The sequence below is a fragment of the Schistocerca serialis genome, chromosome 6 (genome assembly GCF_023864345.2).
Source record: "Schistocerca serialis cubense isolate TAMUIC-IGC-003099 chromosome 6, iqSchSeri2.2, whole genome shotgun sequence".
Taxonomy (NCBI): Eukaryota; Metazoa; Arthropoda; class Insecta; order Orthoptera; family Acrididae; genus Schistocerca; species Schistocerca serialis.
In genome coordinates this window covers 215,798,496-215,813,229 of record NC_064643.1, presented here as the reverse complement: position 1 = coordinate 215,813,229, position 14,734 = coordinate 215,798,496, and the positions used below count along the sequence as shown (strand labels likewise).

The following is a 14,734-nucleotide window of genomic DNA, read 5'->3' as shown; positions in this document are numbered from 1 at the left end:
GCCCGGTCACTGTCAATGGACCACCCGGTATAGGAAGAAAAACGGCGTCAGATCGAGTGGTGGCTTGAAAGAGACCGATGCAAGAAGGTGAATACGGTTATGGCGGGGCAATGGAAGCGATCAGTGTTGGAATTCGTACTGAACACGCGTAACGAAACATGGAACGTAAGAAGTAACGTGACGATTTTCCTTTGGATTGCCGTTTCATCACGTGTTCCAAATGCAATATGGCCGACTTCCGCTGATCACCTCGAGATCTTGTGACAGAACGTTTGTTATCGGAACGACCTCAGCGGATGTCAGCGCTTAAAGATAACGACTGATAACTGGATATTGCACCACTGCTGGTACCGAGATACACAGTTTATATGCAGGGAGCAGGCACACTGGGAGTACCAACAGACGTTAGGCGCCACACAGGTGAGTACTAACCAATAGCTTATTCGAAAGATTACGGTAGCAACATATGTAGTGACGCGCATCAGCTACTCTGCTTTGCAGTGCGGAGAAATTTACTCAGTCTATGCAAATGCATACGTAGACATGGTTTTCAACTATTCTCCTTCCCACTATGGCAAAACTTAATACCCCTGAAAGCCATGGCTTTTTTTTTTTACTTTATTGAGTTTCGATTCCCCCCCAAAGCAGTCATCTAAGTTTATTATCCGCCCAGACCAAATAACGAGAACGATGACGAATAAAATGAAGAAAAAAAAGTGGTTAGTTTCGCTGTGTGAAGATGACGGGCACCTGCGTTCGATTCCCGGCCGGATCGGAAATTTTCATCGCTTGGGGACTGAGTGTCTTGTGTTGTTCTAATCATATCACCTCACTTTCATTTACGTGCAAGTCGCCGAAGTGGCGTTAAATAGAAAGACTTGCAGCTGGCGACCGAACAACCCCACCTCCAGGCCAGTAACAAATACGAGCACTTAATTTTCATCGAAAGAGATCACATGGGACATGACGCGAAATTTGTGACTGGAATGAGGATTTCTTGGTAAAGAGGACACAGCATGTTTTTCTTCGACGGGAAAGTCATCGACAAGTGTATATAATTAATATGCCCCTGGTAAGCGTGTTCAGATTTTTGCCATTCCTGTTATACACTACTTGGCCATTAAAATTGCTTCACCAAGAAGAAATGCACAAGGTAAACGGGTATTCATTGCACGCTTCCAATGTGCGTTCACTGCGAAGTCGCCAAACAAGGACGCGACCATCATGATGCTGTTAACAGAAGCTGGATTCATCCGAAAAAGTGACGTTTTGCCATTCGTGGACCCAGGTTCGTCGTTGAGTACACCATTGCAGGCGCTCCTGTCTGTGATGCAGCGTCAGGGGTAACCGTAGCCATGGTCTCCGAGCTGATAGTCCATGCTGCTGCAAACGTTGTCGAACTGTTCGTGCAGATGGTTGTTGTCTTGCAAACGTCCCCATTTGTTGACTCAGGGATCGAGACAAGGCTGCACGATCCGTTACAGCCATGCGGATAAGATGCCTGTCATCTCGACTGCTAGTGATACGAGGCCGTTGGGATCCAGCACGGCGTTCCATATTACCCTCCTGAACCCACCCATTCCATATTCTGCTAACAGTCATTGGATCTCGACCAACGCGAGCAGCAATGTCGCGATACGATAAACCGCAATCGCGATAGGCTACACTCCGACCTCTATCAAAGTCGGAAACATGATGGTACGCATATCTCCTCCTTACACGAGGCATCACAACAACGTTTCACCAGGCAACGGCGGTCAACAGCTGTTTGCGTATGAGAAATCTGTTGGAAACTTTCCTTGTGTCAGCACGTTGTAGGTGTCACCACCAGCACCAACTTTGTGTGAATTCTCTGAAAAGCTAATCATTTGCGTCTCACAGCATCTTCTTCCTGTCGCGTCTGTAGCACGTCATCTTCGTGGTGTAGCAATTTTAATGGCCAGCAGTGTATGTTAATGACCTCGCAGACAATGTTAATAATAACCTCAGACTTTTGCAGATGGTGCAGTTAACTGTAATGAACTACTGCCGGAAAAAAGCTGCACAAGTATTCAGTCGGATCTTGATAAGATTTCAGAGTGGTGCAACGACTGAGAATGCCTCGTCAGTAAGAAACTCCGTTTGTTGTTTTCTTGCATGATATCATGCCAACCATGGATGAAGAGCAACAGGCAGATTCAATATTCCTAGATTACCGGAAAGCGTTCGACACAGTGCCCGCCCGCAGACCGTTAACGAAGGTCCGAGCATAAGGAATAGGTTTCCTGATACGTGAGGGGTTGAAGACTTCTTAAGTAATAGAACCTAACACGTAATTGCCGATGGCAAATCTTCATAAGGGACAAAGGTTTCGTCAAGAGTGCCCCAGGAAGTGGGATTTGACCGCACATGTTCTCTATACACACTACTGGCCATTAAAATTGCTACTCCATGGAGATGACGTGCTACAGTCGCGAAATTTAACCGACAGGAAGAAGATACTGTGATATGAAAATGATTGGCTTTTCAGAGCATTCGCACAAGGTTGGCGCCGGTGGCGACACTAACAACGTGCTGACATGAGGAAAGTTTCCAACCGATTTCTCATACACAAACAGCAGTTGGCCGGCGTTGTCTGGTGAAACGTTGTTGTGATGAATCGTGTAAGGAGGAGAAATGCGTACCATCACGTTCCCGACTTTGATAAAGGTCGGATTGTAGCCTACCGCGACTGCGGTTTATCGTATCGCGACATTGCTGCTCGCGTTGGTCGAGATCGAATGACTGTTAGCAGAATATGGAATCGGTGAGTTCAGGAGAGTTATCTACATCTACATCTACATCTACATTTATACTCCGCAAGAGACCAAACGGTGTGCGGCGGAGGGCACTTTACGTGCCACTGTCATTACCTCCCTTTTCTGTTCCAGTCGCGAATGGTTCGCGGGAAGAACGACTGTCTGAAAGCCTCCGTGCGCGCTCGAATCTCTCTAATTTTACATTCGTGATCTCCTCGGGAGGTATAAGTAGGGGGAAGCAATATATTCGATACCTCATCCAGAAACGCACCCTCTCGAAACCTGGCGAGCAAGCTACACTGCGATGCAGAGCGCCTCTGTTGCAGAGTCTGCCACTTGAGTTTGTTAAACATCTCTGTAACGCTATCACGGTTACCAAATAACCCTGTGACGAAACGCGCCGCTCTTCTTTGGATCTTCTCTATCTCCTCCGTCAACCCGATCTGGTATGGATCCCACACTGATGAGCAATACTCAAGTATGGGTCGAACGAGTGTTTTGTAAGCCACCTCCTTTGTTGATGGACTACATTTTCTAAGGACTCTCCCAATGAATTTCAACCTGATACCCGCCTTACCAACAATTAATTTTATCTGATCATTCCACTTCAAATCGTTCCGCAGGCATACTCCCAGATATTTTACAGAAGTAACTGCTACCAGTGTTTGTTCCGCTATCATATAATCATAGAATAAATGATCCTTCTTTCTACGTATTCGCAACACATTACATTTATCTACGTTAAGGGTCAGTTGCCACTCCCTGCACCAAGTGCCTATCCGCTGCAGATCTTCCTGCATTTCGCTACAACGGAACGCCGGAACGGAACGCCGTGCTGGATCCCAACGGCCTCGTATCACTAGCAGTCGAGATGACAGGCATCTTATCCGCATGGCTGTAACGGATCGTGCAGCCTTGTCTCGATTCCTGGGTCAACAGATGGGGGCGTTTGCAACACAACCATCTGCACGAACAGTTCGACGACGTTTGCAGCAGCTTGGACCATCATCTCGGAGACCATGGCTGCGATTACCCTTGACGCTGCATCACAGACAGGAGCGCCTGCGATGGTGTACTCAACGACGAACCTGGATGCACGAATGGCAAAACGTCATTTTTTTTCGGATGAATCCAGGTTGTGTTTACAGCATCATGATGATCGCATCCGTGTTTGGCGACATCGCGGTGAACGCACATTGGAAGCGTGTATTCGTCATCGCCATACTGGCGTATCACCCGGCGTGATGGTAGGGGGTCCCATTGGTTACACGTTTCGGTCACCCCTTGTTCGCATTGACGGCACTTCGAACAGTGGACGTTACATTTCAGATGTGTTACGACCCGTGGCTCTATCCTTCATTCGATCCCTGCGAAACCCTACATTTCAGCAGGATAATGCACGACCGCATGTTGCAGGTCCTGTACGGGTCTTTCTGGATACAGAAAATGTTCGACTGCTACCCTGGCCAGCACATTCTCCAGATCTCTCACCAATTGAAAACGTCTGGTCAATGGTGGCCGAGCAACTGACTCGTCACAATACGCCAGCCACTACTCTTAATGAACTGTGGTATCGTGTTGAAGCTGCATGGGCAGCTGTACCTGTACACGCCATCCAAGCTCTGTTTGACTCAATGCCCAGGCGTATCAAAGCCGTTATAACGGTCAGAGGTGGCTGTTCTGGGTACTGATTTCTCACGAACTGTGCACCCAAATTACGTGAAAATGTAATCATATGTCAGTTCTAGTATAATATATTCGTCCAATGAATACCCGTTTATCATCTGCATTTCTTCTTGGTGTAACAATTTTAATGGCCGGTAGTGTACATAAACGATGTCACTGCGACTGTTTGCTGACGACGTTGTAGTGTACGGGAGAGAGTTGTCGTTGAGGGTCTGTAGGAGATACAGGACTACTTAGACGGGACTACTATTCGATATGAGGAATGGTAGCTTGCTCTATATGTAGAAAAAGGAAATTTAATGTAGATGAGTAGGAAAAACAAAGCTGTAATGTTCGAATTCAGTCTTTGTGGTGTGCTGCTTAACACAGTCACGTCGCTCAAATATCAAGACCTAACGTTGAAAAGCGGAGTCAAGTGGGAGGAGCACGGGAGACCGGTAGTAAGCAAGGCAAATGGTCGACCTCGATTTATTTGGAAAAATCTAGGGACGTGTAGCTCATCTATAAAGGAGCCCATGTATAGAAAACTAATATGACCCATTCTTGAGAACTGCTCAAGAGTTTGTGATCCCCACCTGGTCGGAGAAAGGAACACATCGAAGGTGCTAGATTTGTTACCGGTAGGTTCGAACAAAACACAAGCATTACGGAGATCGTTCGGGAAATCAAATGGGAATCCCTGGAGGGATGGCGACGTTCTTGTCGCGAAACAGTATTGAAAAAAATTTAGAGAAACGGCATATGCCGTTGCCTTCAGGACGATTCTAGTGACACCAACGTAAATTTCACTTAAGGATCACGAAGAAAAGATGAGAGAAATTAGGGCGCGTAGGAGGCGTACAGATAGTCGTTTTTCCCTCGCACTATTTGCGAGTGTAATAGAAAAGGGAATGACTTGTTGTCGTACGAGGTACCTTCCACCGTGCACCGTCTTATGAGCTAATTACAAGGATCAAAAAGCCATTGGAACAATCATTCTCCGCCTGTTCCATATATGAATGGAACGGAAAAAGGTTTAACCGCTGGTACACTGGGAAGTACACTCTGCCATGCACTTCACAATGGTTTGCAGTATATGGATGTAGTCACCTCTAGGAGTACATGAAATATAACTAGACGTCACGGTTTGAGCTGCGGGAATGTTAAACTTTTGGAAAATACTAGGACAGACAGAAAACAATTGCCGTTCATAAGGGAACGGACTGTAGGCGAAGACGTAATTACAAACGTGTTGAAAAGAAAACAAAACTGGCGTGGGCATGTAACCAGGCTAAAGTACGATAAGTAGAGCTAGGCAATCTTGCGAAGGGTTCCAAGAGGTGAGAAAATTAGATGGCATCTAAATGGCAATTGGGTGGGTGACACAAGAAAACACGTAGGTACAAAGTCGATACGTATGGCTGCAGACAGTAATGTATCGAGAATTCTGAAGAAGTCCAGTTTCCTGTAGTCTACATCAAATTACTGATGACGATAATGACGATGACGACGTTAATTAAATTAAAGAGGTCTAACATTGTTATATTAGGCGTCTCGAACTTGATCTGAGGCCACTAAAAGGATGCAACAGTAAATTACACTGAAGAGCCAAAGAAACTGATACAACTGCCTATATCGTGTTGGGCCCCCGCGAGCGGAATGAAATGCTGCAACACGACGTGGCATGGACTCGACTAATGTCTGAAGCAGTGCTGGAGGGAACTGACACCATGAATCCTGCACGACTGTCCATAAATACGTACGAGGGGGTGGAGATCTCCTCTGAACAGCACGTTGCAAGGCCTCCCAAATATGCTCAATAATGTTCATGTCTGGGGAATGTGGTGGCGAGTGGAAGTGCTTAATCTCAGAAGAGTGTTCCTGGAGCCGCTCTGTACCAATTCTGGACGTGTGGGGTGTCACATTGTCCCGCTGATTTGCCCAATGCACAATTGACATGAATGGCTGCAGGTGATCAGACGGGATGCTTAAGTACGTGTCACCTGTCAGTGTTGTATCTAGAGGTATCAGGGGTCCCATATCACTCCAACTGCACACGCCCTACACCATTACAGTCTCCTGCTAACATGCAGGGTCCATGAATGCACGAAGCTGTCTCCATACCCGTCACGTCCATCCGCTCAATGTGATTTTTAACGGATTCCTGACAATCAAGGTACACTCTTGAAATGGTCTTACGGGAAAATCCCCACTTCATCGCTTCCTCGGAGACGCTGTGTCCCATCGCTCATGTGCCGACTGTAACACCACACCCTAACTCACTTAAACCTTGATAACCTGCCATTGTAGCAGCAGTAACCGATCTAACAACTGCACCAGACACTTGTCTTATATAGGCGTTGCCGACCGCAGAAATCTCTGTATTTGAATATACGCATGCCTATACTAGTTTCTTTGGCGCTTCAATGTAATTGACACGTGTGGTAAATCAACGAAACAGTGGAAAATTTTGTTACACTGTTACTGTTGGTATGCGTGTTTCTTCGATTTGTTTAAACGTTAAAATAAATAGACCGCGTAGTTCTCTGTTGGCAGCGGTCACACGTTTCATAGAAATAGACAAAATGTCACAATTTCCACAGAGGAATTCTCGATCGCGCCGATAGTGAGGGGACGGGGATTCCGCAACAGCACCCAAGGCCGTTTATTGCTAAGACTTTAATCGTAGCCTATAACCACTACTATCGGCGCGATAGAGAATTCCTCTGTGGAAATTGTTCACACAGTTGATGGTATCGTCATAGAAAACCGTCGCACTGAGGTTCTTGAGATCGTTCCCATCTTATCTGAATGTGAGCCCAATATTCCAATTGAAATTGTGCGTAGTATGAAGCAGTTAGCACGCAGTGTCACGTATATCTTGATTGCGGAACTGCGACTGGAAACGTTGAAGCACAATCATGCAGGCTCCTGACGTCATGATGTGATGGTAGCCAAAAGTAGACTCCCAAATTACAATTAACGTTAAAATTGTGTGCCAAGGTGATTATGCACCGCCCAGTACGAGAATCCTTTTGTCGGTAGAAAAAGTGCCAATCCGTAGACATTACGTTGACAAAAGTGCACCATCTATACTTCTAAATAGTTCTACCGTGTTCACTTTCTTGCACCAGATTTGGTCCCGAGTGTCTTACAGGTTTCCTGACCTCGCACAATTACTCGGAGTGAATATACTATCGTCAAATGAATAGGCTATTCGTGCTATAAATGAATATTATTTAGAATTGTCAAAATTGTGTAACTTCCCAATAGTGCCATTAACTATTCAGTGACTAGATGTTTTGCTGTATCCAAGAGAATAATGGATATGTATCAACACCATGTTGTGCAAAAGAAATTACCTAAGCAAAATGGGAATAAACAGAAAATTTACTTATCTTTTGTAGTTATCCAGTGCGATCACCACTGTTTAAGTACTATGATAATTCGCCAGATTCTTGACAGTCATTTTTAATATTTATTCCCTGGTCATTGATATTTCAAAAAAGTATTTTTCTCCGGAAACATTTTTCGTTAGTGATTCCGTTTTATTTCGGAAAATTAAGCATCTGATTACATTCGCTCACCATGAGCTCAGTCTCTCGCCCTGAGCGTACTGAATACTTCACAAAAGCTGCATTTGCCGAAGTTGGCAGGAAGTCAAAAATAATAGATACAATTTTCATCTACAAAATGATGTCCGCAAAACTTCAGTATAAGATATAAATATTTAAAAATATTTAACGTTACAAAACTAACTAGTTCATTCAATTTAGGCCTACGAGTTTTTGAATATAACGTAGAAAAATTAGAATCTGATTACAATACGTATTATTTTAAAGTTTACTTGGATTGGCAGAACCACAGCCTTGTACGAAATGTGCGATACCCCACGTCTGGATAGTAACGTATGGACATACGAGTATCCCTCTCACAAAATCCTGTACTTAATGGCCGGATAGCCCTGATAATATCATAATTCTATAAAACTGTTTTACTGAGAAAATAAAAAGGTTCAGATTTTGACGAAACAAACTCAATGAGATCACTGACTGCGAATTAAATCGGAAGATAAATTTTGTTTTGTATTTATTACAAACGTGTCAATCTACCCTTGTATCTTGCCCGACACTCGGGATCTGATATGAGTTAGAAAAGAGCTGGAATTTACCATTTCTTCGATATCTAATACACGGGAAAAAGAAGGTTAGTGTTTAAAGTCCTGTCGACAACTAGGTCTTTACGGACGGAGAACAAGCACTGGTTAGGGAAGATTGAGGAAGGAAATCGTGCGTGCCGTTTCAAAGGAACTATCCCGCTGCGGAAAAATGGAACCTGGATCTTGTGGACCAAGTGTACTGAGCTAAACGAAGACTGTGGTGAGTTTTAAATGTTGCAATTTGGGAAAAAATTATTTGCTGTTTTACGACACGTAAAGTTCTTAGTTTTAGCTGCCGGTGGGCACTGATTTAGATCACTGGGGATGCAGAAGGCCCGGTTTCGCATCCCAGTCCGGCACAAGTTTTGAGCTTTCCTCATTGATTTAAATCAATGCCCATTGGCAGCTAATGTCATTAATTCCTTTGTGTCTTGATTCACAGTTGTTGCAGGATGAAAACGGTGCCCGTTCTTTTCGACACTTCCGAAAGAACACACACTACATATGTACTTGAAGTTCTGTCCTCGTAACTGCCTCCTCTGTTTAATGATCGCGATGTTGATTTAGTCGAGAATTCATACCGTCTGTGTTCAGTTTCAATGGTCCCACGATGCCGCTCCTTCCAACTGACAGTAATAGCGATAACAGTAGTTACGTTCGGCAGATTTCCCTCCTATTCTTCTGCAACTTAGTTAATCCATGAAGGGGAAGACGTCTACAGTATGCTTCAACAGTGCTTAAGAAGATAGCGCAAGTATAAATAGCTTTTTCTGTCGAGATATCGCATAACGCTCGACAATGAAAATAGTGTAGTTTAGCAGACGCAATAGTAGATAACACAATTTGCAGAAATGCGCAGATACCATAACGTTCTGTAAAAACATTGAAGTAATATGATGAACTTGCAAAGAAGCTTCGTAGCAACATGAGGTATGTACGGAATTGCATCCGATAAGCAGCAGCTGTGTCACTGAAACAACATCCCTTCGTTCTTCCAGAGGGATCAAGATGGGCATCTACTTCGACTCGTGGCTCACGGAGCTGCTGGTGGTGCTTTCACTGCCGATAATCTACATCTACCTCAAGTTCGTCTTCATCCACTACCGCTTCTGGAAGAGCAGGGGCGTACCTTACGACGAGCCGACCTTCCCATTCGGAAGTCTGCGTGACAGCTTCTTTGGCAAGCTCTCGATGGGCTTGACAATCGCCAAAGTGTACAGGAAACACAAAGGTAAGCTTTCTGCACCTGTAATTCGCTATTCATCCTCTCCTCAGAATTTTAAACTCTGAACCTCTCAGGCCTGTCATCATCTGCTATCTTCTCACTGCTTATATTCAAACGCTAATATTATTAGTAGGAGTAGCAGCTTTGTTACTGTATGCAACTTTGTTAGAGTACGTAAAATGGTAAACAGTGCATCAAGTCAGTCAGGCACCATGTCTTAACCAGGGACCAAATGACTTTCTGCTGTTATAAAGTGAGCTTCATAAACAAAAATATAAAAGATATATTAACTGTTGTCATAATTACACCCGCAGTCTATCTGCTTTTTTATGCTTTTTTTTTTAGGAAATCATCAGTGTCTGATGAGCAAGGAAATGTATTGAGTAGGCACAGGGTGGGAAGACTTTTCAGAACCGTGGAGAAGTGTGAGCAGCTAGGGTGCTTTATTTTTTTTTTTCCATCACGCTTCTGACTCGTTTGATGCTGTACGCCACGAATTTCTCCCTGTGCCAACCTCTTATCTCATAATAGCACTTACACTTAATGCACTCAATTGTTTGATGGATATACTCCAAATCCTGTATTCCCATATAGTTTTTACCCTCGACAGCTCCCGCAAGTACCACGGACATACTCGTATGTCCTGCCATCCAGTCCCTTTTTGTTCCAAAAATTCCTCTCCTCGACCATTCTAAACAGAATCTCCGCATTTCGTATCTTATCAATCTACCTAATTTTCAACATTCTTCTGTTGCACCCCATTTCAAACTCTTCGATTCTCTTATTTTCCGGTTTCCTCACAGCCCATTATTCACGTCCATGTAATTCTGAAATCCAAACATACATTATCAAAAATTTCTTCCTCAAATTAAGTCCGATGTTTGATACAAGCAAACTTCTTTTGTACAGGGATGCCATCTATTCCTGTGCTAGTCTGTTTTTTACGTGCTCCTTCCTTTATCCATCATGTGTTATTTTGCTTCAAACGTAACAGGACTCCCTCCCTCACTTCGACTAGTTCGTGATCCCCAACTTTGGTAAGTTGATGGTTAAGCTCAATCCCAATATTCCTTGTTACTTTCATTTTGCGTCACTTTACTCTCAGTCCATATTCTGCACTCATTAGACCAGGGGTGTCCAACCCGAGGCCCGAGGGCCATATGCTGCCTAAGGCAAGTATCAATGCTGCCCAAGAAGTGAGCATCTATCACAAGACTGGGGAAAAAACAAATCCCATAAATTCTATTTAAGAATTTATGATAAATTGAACATTTTCAATCTGAAACTCTCGCCAAGCGCTGCTATTCTCTCATTGGTCCACCCCGGCTTTTTTCTATTTTTCTTTAGCAGCAGTTATTGTCAGTGGAGTTGAGTACATTATGTGTGGCCCAAATATACTTCAAAATATACATCAGAGCCCGATGTTCCTTCTACAGCATCGTTCATTAGGGTTCAATCAATTTTCCATTTCACTTATTTCTTGGTGCTGCGGTTATCGATAAAGTCTGTCAGGACTTGCTCTGACGTCACGACATCGGCTGCTGCGACCCACCGTCGCCCATAGCCCAACGAATACTTCAAACAGAAGTAGCACAATCCCAACCTGAGATGTTGTTGTTGTTGTGGTCTTCAGTCCTGAGACTGGTTTGATGCAGCTCTCCATGTACCCTATCCTGTGCAAGCTTCTTCATCTCCCAGTACCTACTGCAACCTACATCTGCTTATTGTATTCATCTCTTGGTCTCCCTCTACGATTTTTACCCTCCACGCTGCCCTCCAATGCTAAATTTGTGATCCCTTGATGCCTCAGAACATGTCCTACTAACCGGTCCCTTCTTTTTGTCAAGTTGTGCCACATACTCCTCTTCTCCCCAATTCTATTCAATACTTCATCATTAGTTATGTGATCTACCCATCTAATCTTCAGCATTCTTCTGTAGCACCACATTTCGAAAGCTTTTATTCTCTTCTTGTCCAAAGCATTTATCGTCCATGTTTCACTTCCATACATGGCTACACTTCATATAAATACTTTCAGAAACGACTTCCTGACACTTAAATCTATACTCGATGTCAACAAATTTCTCTTCTTCAGAAACGCTTTCCTTGCCATTGCCAGTCTACATTTTATATCTTCTCTACTCCTACTGTCATCAGTTATTTTCCTCCCCAAATAGCAAAACTCCTTTACTAGTTTAAGTGCCTCACTTCCTAATCTAATTCCCTCAGCATCACCCGACTTAATTGGACTACATTCCATTATCCACGTTTTGCTTTTGTTGATGTTCATCTTATACCCTCCTTTCAAGAACTGTCAATTCCGTTCAACTGCTCTTCCAAGTCCTTTGCTGTCTCTGATAGAGTTACAATGTCATCGGCGAACCTCAAAGTTTTTATTTCTTCTCCATGGATTTTAATACCTACTCCGAATTTTTCTTTTGTTTCCTTTACTGCTTGCTCAATACACAGATTGAATAACATCGGGGAGAGGCCACAACCCTGTCTCACTCCCTTCCCAACCACAGCTTCCCTTTCATGCCCCTCAACTCTTATAACTGCCATCTGGTTTCTGTACATATTGTAAATAGCCTTTCGCTCCCTGTATTTTACCCCTGCCACCTTTAGAATTTGAAAGAGAGTATTCCAGTCAACATTGTCAAAAGCTTTCTCTAAGTCTGCAAATGCTAGAAACGTAGGTTTGCCTTTCCTTAATCTTTCTTCTAAGATAAGTCGTAAGGTCAGTATTGCCTCACGTGTTCCAATATTTCTACGGAATCCAAACTGATCTTCCCCGAGGTCGGCTTCTACTAGCTTTTCCATTCGTCTGTAAAGAATTCGCGTTAGTATTTTGCAACTGTGACTTATTAAACTGATAGTTCGGTAATTTTCACATCTGTCAACACCTGCTTTCTTTGGGATTGTAATTATTTTATTCTTCTTGAAGTCTGAGGGTATTTCGCCTGTCTCATACATCTTGCTCATCAGATGGTAGAGTTTTGTCAGGACTGGCTCTCCCAAGGCTATCAGTAGGTAGTTCTAATGGAATGTTGTCTACTCCCGGAGCCTGGTTTCGACTCAGGTCTTTCAGTGCTCTGTCACACTCTTCACGCAGTATCGTATCTCCCATTTCATCTTCATCTACATCCTCTTCCATTTCCATAATATTGTCCTCAAGTACATCGCCCTTGTATAGACCCTCTAAATACTCCTTCCACCTTTCTGCTTTCCCTTCTTTGCTTAGATCTGGGATTCCATCTGAGCTCTTGATATTCATACAAGTGGTTCTCTTTTCTCCAAAGGTCCCTTTAATTTTCCTGTAGGCAATATCTATCTTACCCCTAGTGGGATAAGCCTCTACATCCTTACATTTGTCCTCTAGCTATCCCTGCTTAGCCATTTTGCACTTCCTGTCGATCTCATTTTTGAGACGTCTGCATTGCTTTTTTCCTGCTTAATTTACTGCATTTTTATATTTTCTCCTTTCGTCAATTAGGTTCAATATTTCTTCTGTTACCCAAGGAGTTCTACTAGCCCTCGTCTTTTTACCTACTTGATCCTCTGCTGCCTTCACTACTTCATCCCTCAGAGCTACCCATTCTTCTTCTACTGTATTTCTATCCCCCATTCCTGTCAATTGTTCCCTTATGGTTTCCCTGAAACTCTGTACAACCTCTGGTTCTTTCAGTTTATCCAGGTCCCATCTCCTTAAATTCCCACCCTTTTGCAGTTTCTTCAGTTTTAATCTACAGTTCATAACCAATAGATTGTGGTCAGAGTCCACATCTGCCCCTGGAAATGTCTTACAATTTAAAACCTGGTTCCTAAATCTCTGTCTTACCATTATATAATCTATCTGATACCTTCTAATATCTCCAGGAATCTTCCATGTATACAACCTTCTTTAATGATTCTTGAACCAAGTGTTAGCTATGATTAAGTTATGCTCTGTGCAAAACTCTACCAGGCGGCTGCCTCTTTCATTTCTTAGCCCCAATCCATATTCACCTACTATGTTTCCTTCTCTCCCTTTTCCTACTCTCGAATTCCAGTCACCCATGACTATTAAATTTTCGTCTCCCTTCACTACCTGAATAATTTCTTTTATCTCATCATACATGTCTTCAATTTCTTCATAATCTGCAGAGATAGTTGGCATATAAACTTGTACTACTGTAGTAGGTGTGGGCTTCGTGTCTGTCTTGGCCACAATAATGCGTTCACTATGCTGTTTGTAGTAGCTTACCCGCACCCCTATTTTTTTATTCATTATTAAACCTACTCCTGCATTACCCATATTTGATTTTGTGTTTATAACCCTGTATTCACCTGACCAAAAGTCTTGTTCCTCCTGCCACCGAACTTCACTAATTCCCACTATATCTAACTTTAACCTACACATTTCCCTTTTTAAATTTTCTAATCTACCTGCCCGGTTAAGGGATCTGACATTCCACGCTCCGATCCGTAGAACGCCAATTTTCTTTTTCCTGATAACGACGTCCTCTTGAGTAGTCCCCGCACGGAGATCCGAATGAGGGACTATTTTACCTCCGGAATATTTTACCCAAGAGGACGCCATCATCATTTAACCATACAGTAAAGCTGCATGGCCTCGGGAAAAATTACGGCCGTAGTTTCCCCTTGCTTTCAGCCGATCGCAGTACCAGCACAGCAAGGCCGTTTTGGTTAATGTTACAAGGCCAGATCAGTCAATCCACCAGACTGTTGCCCCTGCAACTACTGAAAAGGCTGCTGCCCCTCCTCAGGAACCACACTTTTGTTTGGCCTCTCAACAGATACCCCTCCGTTGTGGTTGCACCTAAGGTACGGCCATCTGTATCGCTGAGGCATGCAAGCCTCCCCACCAACGGCAAGGTCCATGGTTCCTGGGGAAGGACCTGAGATGAA

At 43.6% G+C, this 14,734-nt stretch overlaps 1 protein-coding gene across 1 annotated transcript in view; it reads left to right on the top strand.

Moving 5' to 3' along the window:
* The first annotated feature begins 378 nt into the window (after positions 1 to 378).
* The window catches only part of LOC126484766 (cytochrome P450 6k1-like), a 58,508-nt gene continuing 44,152 nt past the window's right edge, over positions 379 to 14,734 (top strand). Inside the window, exons 1-2 of the mRNA XM_050108363.1 lie at positions 379 to 420; positions 9,600 to 9,832. Coding sequence (XP_049964320.1) covers positions 9,610 to 9,832 — 223 coding nt within the window. The 5' untranslated portion in view covers positions 379 to 420; positions 9,600 to 9,609. The remainder of the gene's footprint in view (positions 421 to 9,599; positions 9,833 to 14,734) is intronic.